The sequence below is a fragment of the Salvelinus sp. IW2-2015 genome, linkage group LG15 (genome assembly GCF_002910315.2).
Source record: "Salvelinus sp. IW2-2015 linkage group LG15, ASM291031v2, whole genome shotgun sequence".
NCBI classification, from domain to species: domain Eukaryota; kingdom Metazoa; phylum Chordata; class Actinopteri; order Salmoniformes; family Salmonidae; genus Salvelinus; species Salvelinus sp. IW2-2015.
Genome location: NC_036855.1, coordinates 24239630 through 24257997, shown reverse-complemented (window position 1 = coordinate 24257997; position 18368 = coordinate 24239630). Strand labels below are relative to the sequence as shown.

Genomic DNA, 18368 nt, shown 5'->3' with positions numbered 1-18368 from the left:
TCGACATCCACGTCTTCGGCGCGCAGGGAACAGTGGGTTAACTGCCTTGCTCAGGGGCAGAACGACAGATTTGTACCTTGTCAGCTCGGGGATTCAATGCAGCAACTTTTCGTTTACTGGCCCAATGCTCTAACCACTAGGCTACCTGCTTTTAGTGAGGAGTAGCTTCTGTCTTGATTTTTGCTCTGACATACACTGTCAACTGTGGGACCTTATATAGACAGGTGAGTGCCTTTGCAAATCATGTCCAATCAATTTAATTTACCACAGGTAGACTGCAATCAAGTTGTAGAAACATCAAGGATGATCAATGGAAACAGGATGCACCTGAGCTCAATTTTGAGTCTCTTAGCAAAGGGTCTGAATACTTATGTAAATAAGGTATTTCCGTAATTTTTTTATTTTAATACATTTGCAAAAATGTCTAAAAACCATTTTTTTCTCTTTGTCATTATGGGGTTTTGTCTGTAGATTGATGAGGAAAACAATGAATTTAATCAATTTTAGAATAAGGCTGTAACGTAAAAGTCAAGGGGTCTGAATACTTCCCGAATGCACTGTATATATTTTTACACTGTTTGGACTTAGGCTTCCTGAAACTCTTAGGCTTTCTCTTAGGATTTCAATAGCAGACAAATCCCTACATAAGACAGCAGCTATGTCAGTTTAACCACATCTGTAAAACAGAAGTGCCTGTTTGATCCGTTCCAGTGTTCTGTACTGTACACTCAGGACTGTTGTTAGGAGCTGCTGGGTGAACACAAGACATTCTCCAAACCGGTCTTCAGTCAGTGGCAGGGAGCTTCCAAAAAAGGAACCCAAAGGCATTAGAGCAAAATTGGGCTTAAAGCCGGCCTCTTGAAGAAGCCCAGTGGAGCTGTCAGAGGGTCTGGGAGGAGGGAGATGAGACGAGGGGGCTAATCAGAGTCTGACTGGGTGCTGTAATAGTCCTGCTCCAGGCAGGGTCTTAAGTAAACTGTTTGGGTTGGAGGTCCTGGTGGTTGGAAAGTGCTGGAGCACAAGACTGGTTGTTTGGACAGATGTCCACAGCAGCTGTGAACAGGCCGCTTCTGAGACACACCAAAACACTAACATCCACATACACAGAAAGATGAACAGAAACATAACCAGACAAGTAGGTGTCCAGAGGGGTACCCTATGAAGAAAGGTAGATCTACTCAGGGTTTTCTGAAGCTACCCAGCTCCAGTTAGCTCCACATTCCAGCTCAGACTTCATACTGTACGTATTAGGAAGGTGGATATTGCTTGTCTGTAATTGTGCATGCATGTCGCAGATGGCTAGTTGAACGTCGAAAATCTTAACTGAGATAATGCTGAAACATCATATTTTAATTTGTGCCGAAAACAAAATGATGGAAATGTTATTTTGCAAATTCATGGTGTGAAATAGGCTTTTAGAAGTGCAGTCTTTATTTTATTGCTTATTATTATCGTTAATACAGTCTTTATTTTATTGCTTATTWTTATCGTTAATAGTCTTTATTTTTTAAACTTATTATTATCGTTAATACAGTCTTTATTTTATTACTTATTATTATCGTTAATAGTCTTTATTTCTTTAACTTATTATTATTGTTAATACAGTCTTTATTTTATTACTTATTATTATCGTTAATACAGTCTTTATTTTATTACTTATTATTATCATCGTTAATACAGCCTATTTTTTATTACTTATTATTATCATCGTTAATACAGTCTTTTTTATTACTTATTATTATCATCGTTAATACAGTCTTTTTTATTACTTATTATTATCGTAATAATAAATAATAAAATAAAGACGGTATTAACGATAATAATAAGTAATAAAATAAAGACTGTATTAACGAAGAAAAATTTTTTTTTTTTTTTTTTCACCTTTATTTAACCAGGTAGGCTAGTTGAGAACAAGTTCTCATTTGCAACTGCGACCTGGCCAAGATAAAGCATAGCAGTGTGAACAGACAACAACACAGAGTTACACATGGAGTAAACAATAAACAAGTCAATAACATGGTAGAAAAAAGAGAATCTATATACAATGTGTGCAAAAGCATGAGGAGGTAGGCAATAAATCGAATAATTACAATTTAGCAGATTAACACTGGAATGATTAAATCATCAGATGATCATGTGCAAATAGAGATACTGGTGTGCAAAAGAGCAGAAAAGTAAATAAATAAAATTACTTATTATTATCGTTAATACAGTCTTTATTTATTTACTTATTATTATCGTTAATACAGTCTTTATTTTATTACTTATTATTATCGTTAATACAGTCTTTGTGTTTTATTACTTATTAATCGTAATACAGTCTATTTTATTACTTATTATTATCGTTAAACACAGTCTTTGTTTTTTATTACTTATTATTATTCGTTAATACAGTCTTTATTTTATTACTTATTATTATCGTTAATACAGTCTTTATTTTATTACTTATTATTATCGTTAATACAGTCTTTGGTGTGCTTATCAATGCACAAACACCTTTTCCCCCACTCATATCAATATATATTTTTATTAAGTCATAAGAAAGTGTTACATTGTGTGAAGTTTACTAAATGTGTAAAGTGATATATTTTAACATATAAAAAACAAAACATTTTTATTAATAAAATATTTAATCAGCTGTCTTCCTTATTAAGAGATCTTTGCAAGAGGGAAGGAATCCGATTTCATTGGTCCTCAACTCTTGGATCAGTCATTTCATTCAGGGTAAGTGGAGTTAGCCACGAGTTAGCCTGCCCCGGAGCAGGTTAGTTCTGAAGGATTTCTTGCCATAGAAATGTACCTGGCTAAAAGGTGAGCCACTTTCATATGACTGGTTATCCCAAGTTGAACTGAGAGTTGACTTACGTTACCTTGCCAACTTCTCAAAACCTGCTTCGTAGGATACCCCTCAGGAGTAGGATAAAGTTACATTTAGCGATAACACCTGTTTTCAACGTTTGTGTTGACAACGTATGCCCGAGTACTAGAGTACAGTGTGAGTGTTTGTATGACATTTACAGAGTGGTATACAGATCATAGTCTGTTGTGGATGTTGCCAACTCTGCAGGAATGCAACAGAAAGACTACAGTGTATTGTGCTGTTAGACCATACAGTTTACTCAATAATTGCCCATTGTTGTGTGTCCTTGATCCCTTACCACCCTCCATCCCCCCTCCACCTCCACACAGCGTGCCTGCATCATCAGAGAAATGCTGCTCGTCCACAAGCAGAACCCTGCTCCCCCCCCCCCCACACACCACCACACACTCCCTGGCCCTAACCCTGCCCTGGTCTGACCCCAGCCCGGGGTTCAGCCCAGCTGACTTAGGTTACACGGCTACCTTAGAAATCTGCCGTATCTATTTTCTATGGACTGAACCCTGTCCCTGATCTCAAGGCTGATATTAGCATGCAGAGGTGGAGCTGGGACAGAACAGGAAACATCCAGTATCTACACAATCTGTCTCCACAAACAGACACAGTTCCTATGATCTGCTGCAGTACACTGGGCTGAAGGGATGAAAAATGGCTCCACTGTTAATGTTTGCTGATCTATTCTAAGATTTAAAAGGGAGAAAAATATTTAAAGGCAAGTCTATGACTGAAGTAGGCTCAAGGCACTCAGTCCGCCTGGTACCACTGGTAACGCATCATTTCAAATATCAACTTCTGTTTTTGGATTTAACACAAATCTATCAAAAGCTATGGTCTGTACATATAAAGAATCTGGAACCAGAAGTCTATCTAGCATCCATTAGGCAGTGCTCCTACCTGCTCTCTGTCCCATGGAGTTGGTGGTGATGCGTGGGGCCATGGAGGCCAGGTTGCCTCTAGAGGAAGAGGAGGAGGAGCAGGAGGAGGAGGAGGTGGTGATGGTGTGTCCATCTTTGATCTCGATAGTTAGGAAGGTCTTCATGTCGGGGTCTGCCTCTCCCTGGTTCCCTAGGGTCTTGTCTTCCTTTGAGATGCCCGAGGAGTGCTGCAGCTTTTTAGCCGGCTGCTTCGCCCCGCCTACAGTGCTCATGGATGGAGCAGCGGTTTGCAGATCTTTGGTGGCCACGCCCCCTGGCTGAATTGTGCCCTGGCATTGGACAAGGTTCTCTGAGGAGGAGGAGGATGAAGAGTACGATGTAGAACCTACATGGGGTCTCCCGTGCCTGTCTGTAAGGGATCTGATGGATACTGCTGTGGTCATTGCTGTTTGGTTGACTGGCGCTGCTGCTCGTCCCTCACTCAGCTCGGTGGCTCTGCCTAGGACTCGGGCACTGGGGGCTGTCCCATTCCTTAGAGACTGAGAGCCCCTCTTCAGGAACGGGACACTGGGGCTTGGGCTGGGCTCTGTGAACTTACGCATACGGTCCCGCACAGAGTTAGCCCGGCCAAACGGGGCCAAGACAACCGGCTCCTTTTCAGGCACTGCAAAACACAGACWACACATTAGTGTAAATTACTTACACACAGTAGCAAATAACAGAGGACCAGACACAGTCAAGTAATACAAAGTCAGTAGTTAATTACCCAGCTCCCCGGTACAGCTTACACACAAAGGCTGGAAACATTTCAAAGTCTTCAGCAGGGCAACATGACTAAAATCCCCAAAACTCAAAGCAGCACACTCACTGCCTTTGTCTCCTCATCCTAAAGCTCTCTGCAAATCCCTTTATTTTATTTCCCTTCTCTCACACTCCCTCTCTCTATCTTCCTTTTTCCAGCCCCCCTCCTTTTCTTCACTCGCCCTCCCTCATTCTCCCTCTTTTTTTAGTGCATCAGCTTTGGCCATAAGCTGACAGATGTCTAGGTTGCCTGAGTGTTTCTGGATTCCTGCTACTTTATGTACAGTAAAATGATGGTCTGCTTTCATCACATATAGGGAAAAGCTCCACACTCATTTAGGGAAGTTCCCTCCCGCTTAATAATCTCGATTTAGTGTGCTTGAGAATCACAAGCTTTTAGGAGCAGTGGGGCCACAGAGAGGAGATTATAAAGAAGCACTAGGGAGCGAAAGACAACGTCTCCCTTATGGAGGCAAAACATTTGCGGACACAGACCAGTTTACACGGGATAGAGAGTTAAAAGACAAACGTGCACACACACACACACACACAGACGATCCTGTGCACTCGTATCTTCCATATTCTATCTCTATCCAGTCCTCTAGTGGTGCACCCTCACCCTCCCCTGTATGAAAGGCCCTATACGGCCATGCTGGCCCTGGAAGGCTCCTTCGAAAGGAAGCCATTCAACTGATAGGACTTAGGGAGCAGGGCGTCTTGATATTAGAGGAACAGCTATAACTCAGCAGCACTAAGGGCTTCCAGCTCACAGGTCCTCTGGTGTGATGTTATCAACACTGCCGGTTGAGTTTAACAGTAAAGCACAAGTAATGAGGCACAGATCCTGGCTGGCTCCCACTTTAAATGTTAGGTTATTACATCTATAGTGCCTTCAGAAAGTATTTCATAACCCTTGACTCAATCCACATTTTGTTTTGTTACAAACTGAATTCAAAATGGATTAAATAGATTTAGTTTCTCACCCATCTACAAACAATACCCCATAATGACAAAATCAGGGCTGAGTATGTAAATATCTTCAAATTAGTTTCCTAACTCCCACATGATCAGACTGAGCATTCCAATGGCCAAAAGAGGCTAAGGGAAATAAATGATAAAAATATATATATTGGAGTTGTTTTCATGAAATAAACACACAGAATGATTTATTAGACAGAGTGATCATTTAAAAAWACAATTAAAAAGACTGCATGGGGGCTTTACGGGCCGCAAAATTAGCAGCGATGACTGGGGTGTAAACTCTGTGGATTTGGAAACTAGAAGTGCTCCTGAGTAGAATGGACACCCCTTTTACTGCGGCACAATGTACAGAACATTTTGTACAGTCCAATAAATTATAAGAGTACACACACACAAAAAAAACATTGTTGACCATTTAGGCTTGAGAAAATAAACAACTACATCACATATCTCAGAAATATTTTAAAGACGCACTATGCAGAAATCGCTCTGCCATTTCCTGGTGGCTAAAATTCTAATAGTTYGCTTAATTTCAGTTTCTGTGGCAAAACAAGCAAGTACAGTGTAGAGAATCATTGTACCATCTAAACCACTGAAATATATTTTCTATAACCAAAAATATTGTATTTTGATTGAAGCTGGTGTCCAAAACCAGAATTGAAAGGCAAAAACAAAAATGTAAGAACGGTAAGTATAGAAATAGCGCACATAAAACAGATCTACCGCTTCTTAGATAAGAATGACATATACTGCTCAAAAAAATTAAGGGAACACTAAAATAACATCCTAGATCTGAATGAATGAAATATTCTTATTAAATACTTTTTTCTTTACATAGTTGAATGTGCTGACAACAAAATCACACAAAAATTATCAATGGAAATCAAATTTATCAACCCATGGAGGTCTGGATTTGGAGTCACACTCAAAATTAAAGTGGAAAACCACACTACAGGCTGATCCAACTTTGATGTAATGTCCTTAAAACAAGTCAAAATGAGGCTCAGTAGTGTGTGTGCACAACGCCTGGGCATGCTCCTGATGAGGTGGCGGATGGTCTCCTGAGGGATCTCCTCCCAGACCTGGACTAAAGCATCCGCCAACTCCTGGACAGTCTGTGGTGCAACGTGGCGTTGGTGGATGGAGCGAGACATGATGTCCCAGATGTGCTCAATTGGATTCAGGTCTGGGGAACGGGCGGGCCAGTCCATAGCATCAATGCCTTCCTCTTGCAGGAACTGCTGACACACTCCAGCCACATGAGGTCTAGCATTGTCTTGCATTAGGAGGAACCCAGGGCCAACCGCACCAGCATATGGTCTCACAGGGGGTCTGAGGATCTCATCTCGGTACCTAATGGCAGTCAGGCTACCTCTGGCGAGCACATGGAGGGCTGTGCGGCCCCCCAAAGAAATGCCACCCCACACCATGACTGACCCACCGCCAAACCGGTCATGCTGGAGGATGTTGCAGGCAGCAGAACGTTCTCCACGGCGTCTCCAGACTCTGTCACATGTGCTCATGTGCTCAGTGTAAACCTGCTTTCATCTGTGAAGAGCACAGGGCGCCAGTGGCGAATTTGCCAATCTTGGTGTTCTCTGGCAAATGCCAAACGTCCTGCACGGTGTTGGGCTGTAAGCACAACCCTCACCTGTGGACGTCGGGCCCTCATACCACCCTCATGGAGTCTGTTTCTGACCGTTTGAGCAGACACATGCACATTTGTGGCCTGCTGGAGGTCATTTTGCAGGGCTCTGGCAGTGCTCCTCCTTGCACAAAGGCGGAGGTAGCGGTCCTGCTGCTGGGTTGTTGCCCTCCTACGGCCTCCTCCACGTCTCCTGATGTACTGGCCTGTCTCCTGGTAGCGCCTCCATGCTCTGGACACTACGCTGACAGACACAGCAAACCTTCTTGCCGCAGCTCGCATTGATGTGCCATCCTGGATGAACTGCACTACCTGAGCCACTTGTGTGGGTTGTAGACTCCGTCTCATGCTACCACTAGAGTGAAAGCACCGCCAGCATTCAAAAGTGACCAAAACATCAGCCAGGAAGCATAGGAACTGAGAAGTGGTCTGTGGTCACCACCTGCAGAACCACTCCTTTATTGGGGGTGTCTTGCTAATTGCCTATAATTTCCACCTGTTGTCTATTCCATTTGCACAACAGCATGTGAAATTTATTGTCAATCAGTGTTGCTTCCTAAGTGGACAGTTTAATTTCACAGAAGTGTGATTGACTTGGAGTTACATTGTGTTGTTTAAGTGTTCCCTTTATTTTTTTGAGCAGTGTATATATATAACACACATTTCTATGTGAATTTGGTCAGGTACTGATAAAAAATAAACACCACATGCAACAATTTCAAAGATTTTACTGAGTTACAGTTCATATAAGGAAATCAGTCAATTTAAATAAATCATTAGGCCCTAACCTATGGATTCCCCATGACTGGGCAGAGGTGCAGCCATGGGTGGGACTTTAAATAATTATTTGTACGATAACTAGTATAAAATATATCGATAATTGTGCACATTGTCCACCAATTTCACCCTAACGATTAATTTACAAAGTATACAGGACAAAAAATCCATGATCTTGCARTGCCTTCAGAAAGTATTCATACCCCTTGACTTATTCCAAATGTTGTTGTGTTACAGCCTGAATTCAAAATTCATGAGAAAAAAGAAATCACACATCTACACACAATACCCCATGACAAAGTGAAAACATGTTTTTAGAAATTGTTGCAAATATATTTAAAATGAAATACATAAATATCTCATTTACATAAGTACTCACACCCCTGAGTCAATACTTTGTAGAATAATATTTGGCGTCGATTACAGCTTTGAGTCGTCTTGAGTATGTTTGTATCAGCTTTGCATGTCTGGATTTGGGGATTTTCTCCCATTCTTCCTTGCAGAATTCCTCAAGCTCTGTTAAATTAGATGGGGAGCGGCAGTGAACAGCAATCTTCAAGTCTCTCCACAGATTTTCAATGGGATTCAAGTCTGGGCTTTGGCTGGGCCACTCAAGATCTTTCACATTATTGTTCTGGAGCCATTCCAGCGTTGCTATGGCTGTATGCTTGGGGTCATTGTCCTGTTGGAACATAAATCTTTGCCACAGTCTATGGTTGTTTGCACGCTGAAGCAGGTTCTCATCAATTCATTGTTCCCTCTCTTCTTACCAGTCTCCCAGTCCCTACCGCTGAAAAGCATCCCCATAGCATGATGCTGCCACCACCATGCTTCACGGTAGGGATGGTGTTAGACGTGTGATAAGCTGTGCCTGGTTTTCTCCAGACATAGCGCTTTGCATTCAGGCCCAAGAATAACATTTCTCATCAGACCACATAATCTTTTGCCTTATGCTCTCAAAGTCTTTCATGTGCCTTTTTGCAAACTTGTGCCTTTTTCTCAAGAGTGGCTTCCATCTGGCCACTCTACCATAAAGCCCAGATTGGTGAAGGTCTCTAAAGCAGGGTTTCCCAAACTCTGTCCTGCCATTATTCCTCCTCCACCAAACTTTACAGTTGGCACTATGCATTTGGGCAAGGAGCATTCTCCTGGCAACCTCCAAACCCAGATTTGTCCATCGGACTGCCAGATGGTGAAGCGTGATTCATCACTCCAGAGAATGCATTTCCAATGTTCCAGAGTCCAATGTTGGGCAAGCTTTACACCACTCTAGCCGACGATTGGCAATGCACATGGTGATCTTAGGATTGTGTGCTCGGCCATGGAAACCCATTTCATGAAGCTCCAGATGAGCAGTTTTGAACTCGGYAGTGAGTGCTGCCACCGAGGACAAAAAAATGAATGCGCTACGGGCTTTAGCACTTAGCAGTCCAATTATGCGAGCTTGTGTGGCCTACCACTTCGCGGCTGAGCCGTTGTTGCTCCTAGACGTTTCCACTGCACAATAACATAATTTACAGTTGACAAGGGCAGCTCTAGAAGGGCAGAAATTTGACGAACTGACTTGTTGGAAAGGTGGCATCCTATGAAGGTATCTATCCTCCAAACACCAGCTTTGAGGGCATTATCACTTTTATTACAACGGGTTACCAACATATTAAAATAATGATTTACATATGGACGCGACCCAGCCGTTAATTCTAAATGTTCTATTGGCATAACGTTACTGGCTGGCAACGTTCTTATCCCTCGCTAGCTAGCCAACTACGGCTAATTTACAGTCACGTCAAACAGTGCAGCCAGAACAACAAAGTAGCCACATTTGCATAATCTGTTTTCTAGTGACATTTATTTGGATAGATCCATAACAATGAGATAATGAGGCATGATTTCACCTGGCATAGAAAATGGGCTGTCTCGTCGGGACACGGTTTTTAAGAGGATCTACCAAACAAACCAGCTAACAAAATCACTTAAAACTAAAGCTACAAAGACTGCAAACTAGCTGCACTTTGTTTCATTTGACCTGTTTTCTATTGATATTTCTTTGTATATATCCATAAAAATGTGGCCAATTCATGATTTCGCCTGGCTGAGAAAAGCTGCCTGCCTGTCTGTCTCATCCCGACTCTCGACATGTTTATTACTACTGTGCGAAAGCTGGAGATCTAATTAGAATATTGAAAGAATGTTGCAAATGTCGGAGGGACAGACAGCAAGGTTTATACAAATCTCCGCTGTTGAAAACTAAATGTTAGCCTAAAAAAATGTGAGATAATGTCTAGATGGTTTTTATGGTGGAGATCAAGTTTATAAATTGCCTGTCTGGGCTGATAAAACAGTTTATTGCGCAGTCAGATGGAACAGAGTAAATAAGCATTTTAAACGTCATAGATTTATCCAGTGGTAACTTGTGGAATAGACACCGGCTGGAATGCGGTTTAAACCATTCCGCATTTAGGATTAGACCCACCCGTTGTATAATAAACAAATATTTGCATAACCAAAGAAATATAGAAACTGACTACAACAGAGGTCATTGGGTTCTTGGTCACCTCCCTGAAAAAGGTCATTCTTTCCCGGTTTCTCAGATTGGTCGGACAGCCAGCTCTAGGCATAGTCTAGTAGCTCCGTATTTTTTCAATTTCCCAATGCTGGAGACCACTGTGCTCTTGGAAACTGTCAACACTCTAGAAATTGATTTATACCCTTCCCCAGATATATGCCTCATCACAATAATATCTTGGAGCTCTATGGACAGTTATTTGGACTTCATGGTATAGTTTCTGCTCTGACATGCACTGTCAACAGTGGGACGTTATATAGACAGGTGTGTTTCTTTCTAAATCATGTCCAAACAAGTGAATTGGACAAAAGTGGACTCAAGTTGTAGTGACATCTCAAGGATGATCAAAGGAAATTGGATGCAGCTCAATTTGGACTGTCATAGCAAAGGCGTGTGAATAGGTACAGTATGTAAATTAGATATTTCTGTATTTCATTTTCAAAAAGCAAATATTTCTAAAAACATCTTTTCACTTTGGCATGATGGGGTATTGTGTGTAAATGGGTGACAACAATATATTTGATCCATTTCTAAAGGCACTGTACACACATAGATTCGTTTTTTTTATCTGTAAACATGCTCACCTGCATCGCTTGCTTTGCTGAGAGTAGTGAATAAAGTATCTCTGACCTGAAAATGAGAGAGAGAGTTTAGATGAAAATAAAACACAGTAAAACATCACAGGGCAATAGTGCAGATCCATGGGATGGCAAGGCACTGGGGGCAGGGAGGATCAGACTGGTCATGGTGACAACCACGTGAACACACATACAGGTGACCAGGGTAGTGTTTGCATTATGTAACAGTGTTTCGAGCGAGGGAGACAAGTTTGTGTCTCTGTTCTTTTTTGGGCTGATCAAGGGGCCATGGGGCCACGATGTGCCTGAACTTCCACAGCGTAATGTAAACATACAGAAGACAAGCATATTATATTGCAGGGCCCTATAAAAGAGCCTGTAGCCTGTGTTGGGTAAACACTCCCGATAAGGGCGACTACGTGGTGTCATGGTGACCCAAGTCCCTGATGAGGGCTTTGAGCAAACAATAGAGAGAGACTCAGAATGCTGCAGCATTCCCCTGCCTGTGTGTTTGGCTGTTTCTAGCCAGCCCCGGCGGCTCTCCCTCTGACAGCAGGTGAGGGAGACAGAGATCTGAGGGGAACCAGAACCAGTTGAGCACAACAAAGGACTTGGTCCCGGCTCTGAAGTGCTGAGTTTATTTGTGTAGCAAATTAACCATAGCTTATCAAAGCTATTAAAGACATACAGAGAAAGATGAGATGTTTATAGTTGCCGACATGATGAAGGTACTGAGAACTGGTGTTTCAAAATAGAGGGAGGGATGGAAGGAAAGGGAAACGGGATACCTAGTCAGTCGCACAACTGAATGCATTCAACTGAAATGTGTCATCCACATTTAACCCAAGCCCTCTGAATCAGAGAGGTGTAGGAGAGGTACACTAGGAGAGTGAGCGAACATTGTAGCCTCATCATCATTGCTCAACATCCCCCTCTAGTGGTGTACATATACCTATATATATTCTCCTGTTCTACCTAGAGACACAGCAGATCAGACCAGCAAGCATCACCCTGGAAGATTAAACAAGAGTGTACCTTCTGTTCCTGGATGTCTCCTCTTCCCTTGGAACTGCCATTGAGCAGGGTACTGTGGGAGTCTGAGGCTTTCCTGGATAGGACGGCCCCATCAGGCTGATCACAGTTGGTAGTGGAGCGGTCTTGGCGGGGTTGGGCTGAATGGTGGTTGGTGCTCTCAGCCTCTGAATCTGTGCTGGAGGAGGAGCTACTCATGGTCACCTCTGGCTCTTCCACACGGCCCCGCTCAACAGAAGACCCACCCACGCTCAGGTCAGAAGTCCCAGAGTCCCGTCGTTTCCGTGACAGCAGCCCTGTGCTGTCAGAGGTCTCAGAGCCTAGAGGGGCTGGCGGTTCCGTGCTGGAGTCTGACGTGCCAGAGTCTAGTCTCGGTCTGAAGCGGGACTCGGAGGCCCCAGAGTCCAGTCTGCCTCTGTGGACTGAACACTGGCTTCTGTCTGACGATCCTGAGTCCACCCTGGTCCTGAAGGCTGAGCCCAGACCCAGGCTCTTTTCTGATGCTCCTGAGTCCACCCTGGTCCTGAAGGCTGAGCCCAGACCCAGGCTCTTTTCTGACGCTCCTGAGTCTACCCTGGTTCTGAAGGCTGAGCCCAGACCCAGGCTCTTTTCTGACGCTCCTGAGTCTACCCTGGTTCTGAAGGCTGAGCCCAGACCCAGGCTCTTCTCTGAGGCTCCTGAGTCGAGACGGGGCCTGGAGGCCAGGGTGTGGTCCGAGGATGTCGAATCAGAGCACTGGCGGTGGGACAGGACCACATCCAGCTCTGATGATGTCACAGGGTCCCAGCTCTTTGGATGGTTCAGCAGAGGGCTGGAGACCTCTTTCCTCACCAGGGGGTCCAGAACCAGAACCATGCCTGAGTTGGAGCCTACGGAACACAACCACCACAATACAGTGAGTGGACACAGTGGTACATACCCATGATCTAGTTGGAGTGCAAGATGGCGCCGACAGAGATGGTCACCTCGCTTCAGGTCCTTAGGAAACTATGCAGTAATTTGTTACATTGTTAGCCCAGAAAATCTCAAGTGTTATTACATACAGCCAGGAAGAACTATTGGATATAAAAGYGACGTCAATTTACCAACATTACGACCAGGAATAYGACTTTCCCGAAGCGGGTCCTTTGTTCGGACTTCCACTCTGGACATGGAATCTAATCTCAGAGACCGACCCAAAACAACGCGGTCGCCGCAGGAGAAGCAGACGGAGCGGCCTACTGGTCAGACTTAGAAGGCGAGCACACCATCCACCGCTTTCGAGTATATTATTCGCCAATGTCCAATCTCTAGAAAACAAGGTGGATGAAAATATGGCACGAGTTGCCTTCCAGAGAGACATCAGAGATTGTAACATTCTCTGTTTCACGGAAACATGGCTCACTCGGGACATGTTGTCAGAGTCGGTACAGCCACCAGGTTTCTTCATGCATTGCGCCAACAGAAACAAACATCTCTCTGGTAAGAAGGGCGGGGGTGTATGCCTTATTAGTAACAACTCATGGTGTAATCATAACAACACCTGACCTTAGAATTCCATACAATCAAATGCTGTCCACATTGGGAGAATTCTCTTCGATTATAGTCACAGCCGTGCATACCCCCCCCCCCCCAAGCAGATACCTTGACGGCCCTGAAAGAACTGGACTCTATGTAAACTGGAAACCATATATCTTGAGGATGCATTTATTGTAGCTGAGGATTTTACAAAGCTAATCTGAGAACAAGGCTTCCTAAATTCTATCAGCATATTGAATGCGATGCATATAAAGCCCTCCCCCGCCCTCCCTTCAGCAAATTTGACCATGACTCCATTTCGTTGCTCCCATCCTATAGGCAGAAACTAAAACAGGAAATGCCGGTGCTCAGGTCTATCCAACGCTGGTCTGACCAATCGGATTCCACGCTTCAAGATTGCTTCGATCACGTGGACTGGGATATGTTCTGGGTAGCCTCAGACAATAACATTGACGTATAGGCTGACTCGGTGAGTGAGTTTATTAGCAAGTGCATCGGAGATGTTGTACCCACTGTGACTATTAAAACCTTCCCTAACCAGAAACCGTGGATTGATGGCAGCATTCACGCAAAGCTGAAAGCGCAAACTACCGCTTTTAATCATGGCGAGGCAACTGGAAACATGACCGAATACAAACAGTGTAGTTTTTCCCTCTGCAAGGCAATCAAACAACCAAAGCTTCAGTATAGAGACAAAGTAGAGTTGCAATTCAACGGCTCAAACACGAGACGTATGTGGCAGGGTCTACAGACAATCACGGATTTCAAAAATAAAATCAGCTCCGTCACAGACATCGACGTCATGCTCCAAGACAAATTAAACTACTTCTTTGCTCACTTTGAGGACAATACAGTGCCACTGACACAGCCTGCTACCAAAGCCTGTGGGCACTCCTTCTCCATGGCCAACGTGAGTAAAACATTTAAACGTGTTAACCCTCGCAAGGCTGCCATCCCAGACGGCATCCCTAGCCGCGTCCTCAGAGCATGCGCAGACCAGCTGGCTGGTGTGTTTACGGACATTTTCAATCGATCCCTATCCCAGTCTGTTGTCCCCACATTCTTCAAGATGGCCACCATTGTTCCTGTTCCCAAGAAAGCTAAGGTAACTGAACTAAATGACTATCGCCGCGTAGCACTCACTTCTGTAATCATGAAGTGCTTTGAGAGACTAGTCAAGGATCATATAACCTCCACCCTACCTGACACCCTAGACCCACTCCAATTTGCTTACCGCCCCAATAGGTCCACAGACAACGCAATTGCAAATCACACTTCCCTTTCCCATCTGGACAAGAGGAATACTTATGAAAGAATGCTGTTCATTGACTACAACTTCACATTCAACACCATAGAATCCTCCAAACTCGTCATTAAGCTCAAGACCCTGGGTCTCGACACCGCCCTGTGCAACTGGGTCCTGGACTTTCTGACGGCCGCCCCCAGATGGTGAAGGTAGGAAACAAAATCTCCACCCCGCTGATCCTCAACACTGGGGCCCCACAAGGGTGCATTCTCAGCCCTCTCCTGTACTGCACTGTCGGAACTAGAAGCACAAGCATTTCGCTACAGTCGCATTAACATCTGCTAACCATATGTATGTGACCAATAAAATGTAATTTGATTATAGTGCAGAGGAACACTATGGAAATACAACTCTGCTCTGTACAATTCTGTTCTTGCATTTTTTTTGTTTCTCTGACCGAACATAAAAAAATATGGAATGTGGGGTCACGTGAGAGGTTGGTTGCTGAAGAACTTGTGGATTGCTGATGGATATGAAAGGTTTCTGCATATGCCAAATCCCCAAGAGCGTGGGAGAGACGTGAGCGTCACTGTGTATACGAGAGGAGACACATGGAGACATAATAGGATGGAGGCATTTCCTCCAGGTCTGACTCAATTCCTGGACCAGATGTCTACGTGTGCGTGTTCGTATGTGAGAGAGAAAGCGTCACAACAGTAGGTGGTAACCGAGCAGTAGGAAGTGTAGGGGGAAGTGGGGGGGTGAAATAGAGACTAGGATAAGTACTTCCCCTCCCCCGGTCCCTATCCAACATCCTCCATTCCTCCTCCATTCATCAGGAAACCACACTCCAAACAACACTGCAGTGCCCACATCCTCCCCCTCCAAGATCCAGATTACCTCGCTCCGTCTCTTGCTCTCCCAACCTACCTCATACCCTGTGATGCTCACTGCTCAGTGCCTTTAACTCTGGGTGGCTGTACAGGGACCACAGACAAGCTGCATAAAAGACACCGACAGAGTGGAAAATCACAGTGTCCTTACAAGAGACACATCATTGTATGATAACACATCTCTGCATACCCTAGCTATGTGTCCGATCCAGAGTTCACAAAGCGTGCAGGTCTGTCATTTACAAACCAAATTAGTGAGGGAAAGCCCCATTCTGGCCTAAGACGCCACAGCCTCCGCAGCCTTTTCAAGACCCTCGAAAGGCCTCCCAGAGCCAGGAGCAGGATGAGGTTCACTTGATTGATTGATTAAATAGTTATAGACTGGGGTCTGAATAAGAAACGTGCTTATTATATGCATTCACTTCAAAAGTCACAACATGGCTGCCTTTCTCACGAGGCCCTATAAAATAGACCACGTGATCTAATGAAGGCCCCAGTCAACTCCAATGAAAAGAGAACTATAGTTAAAGGGATGATGTTTGTAAATCATTGTGTCCAGTCCATTGTTCCCTGTTGTGAGGGTTTCTCGGAAAACCCCTACTGCTCTTGGAGAATGGTTTTAAATAACCACACTAGTGCATAATGCAGAGAGCACTAACCCTTCTTTAAATAGCAACAACAACAAAAGCAGTCTTTTCAGTGTCAAGTTCAAATTTGAGGAGTCTGGCTCCCTGTCACTCAAAGTTTAGTTCTCTCTTTCTAGCCACTTCTCTCTGTTAAAAAGGACATCTCACCCCCCTTGCCACTGGCCGAACCCACCCCACCCTATCCTGTTTGTTCCCAGCCTCTAACTTCCTGTGTCTTTGTGTATCAGCGTCCATTTCAAACAGCTCCTACCCTCAATCCTTCTGCTCTGTGGAGGTCTGCTCCTGCCAGCTGCTGGCCCTGACTTCAACCCGGTACAAATTGTAGGGCGAGGGCAGAGCAAGGAGAGCTGGGTGTTTCTGGTCCATGTCAAGAAAGGATTCTGTTCTAGTTCTGGTATGTGGTTTAAATAACAGAGGTATCACTACTGGCTGTGGGTTCCCCCTTGAACAGATGATATTCCTTTTCCGTCTCATAACCCCACTACTACCAGACACTGGCTGATGAGTGGGATGCTGAGGTCCAAGGGCAGGCCAGACCACACGGTGTGCGTCCCAAATGGCACCCTATTCTCATAGGCTCGTATGGCTCTGGTCAAAAGTAGTGCACTATATAGGGAATATGGTGCTATTTGGGACGCATACAATGATTTAAGTATTAGAGGCGGGTATATTTGTTCAACAAATACTCACTTTACATTCAGGTATTCAAATCAGTATGGGCGTAAACAAATGATCTATTCTACTGCATGCTTCACTCAACTATTCCTCTCTCCTATATCCTGCTCTTTCACTCTAGCCCTTTTATCGGTCCTTTCTCATTTAAACATTTACATTTCGATCACTTTGTGTAGGGAGTGGGTGTACAAGTCAAAAGGTCATGGATGAAAATAGCACACCTACAGTAAAGCATTCACTGTGTTTGCTAACAGTGGTTAATGAAATGACTACACACCCAAAACCAGTGTTAGTCCCATGACCGTGGTGCCTCTAACCTCAAAATAAAAAGGAGGAGCTAAACCAATGTGACCGACCGACCGCCTCAGCTCCACTCCCATCCCCTACAGCAGAATGGCTCTATTGGCTGGCTATTTTCACTTGGAGGCCAGAGGAAATTGCATCTAAGCGCATAAGTGTGGAAATACTGGAAATTATTTCAATCAATGTTGTGTTTAAGTAGAATTGCCTATCCAAACTTGACCCTTAAACTAATGCAAACATGATCATAAAAGCATGTCATATATATAACAGAGATTTAAATGGCAGGAAGCATATAAACTGTATGTCTCTGAGTGCACCTCTGTGTGTGTGTGTGTGTGTGTGTGTGTGTGTGTGTGTGTGTGTGTTGTGTGTGTGTGTGTGTGTGTGTGTGTGTGTGTGTGTGTGTGTTGTGTGTGTGTGTGTGTGTGTTGTGTGACCTATGGACAGGCTGAGAGAAAGGAACAGTCAACCACTCATTCAGATGGTCTTTGACGTTGCTCACCTGTCCTATGTAGCTCTCTGCCCTGCTGCGTCTGGTGGCTGCGCAGCTCCGGATCTGTGACTTGATTCTCTCTCGCTCGCCAAAGCTCTCCCTCTCTGTGTCCTGCAGAAACAACACAGTAAATCAGAGACACTCGGTGCTTTTCAATACATCATCGCATCAATGCAGAGACAACGGAGTCGAGACGAGGGCATTTAGTTCTTTTCACAGGCAGTATGACATAGACAGAACACAGTCAGTCAGCCCAGCTACAACAGTGAGCTGAACCCATCCCATCCCTCTCAGTGGTCTGATCAGAAGATATGTTGTACCATCAGGTGCACAAAGTTCTCTGTCTGTATAGGCCAATCAGAACAGTGTTGTGTGTCAGGGTCAAACGCTCATCAAAAGAGAGGCCATGATGAGGCCCTGCCTACGGATGAGATGATAAGACAGCTGTTGGCTGCCTCTA

The 18368-nt window shown here is 44.2% G+C and overlaps 1 protein-coding gene across 1 annotated transcript in view; it reads right to left on the bottom strand.

Annotated features, from left to right (window-relative positions):
• The window catches only part of LOC111974013 (smoothelin), an 87200-nt gene that overhangs the window by 31049 nt on the left and 37783 nt on the right, over positions 1-18368 (bottom strand). Inside the window, 5 exon segments of the mRNA XM_070447043.1 lie at positions 3773-4417; positions 11108-11153; positions 12137-13002; positions 17918-17968; positions 17971-18019. Coding sequence (XP_070303144.1) covers positions 3773-4417; positions 11108-11153; positions 12137-13002; positions 17918-17968; positions 17971-18019 — 1657 coding nt within the window.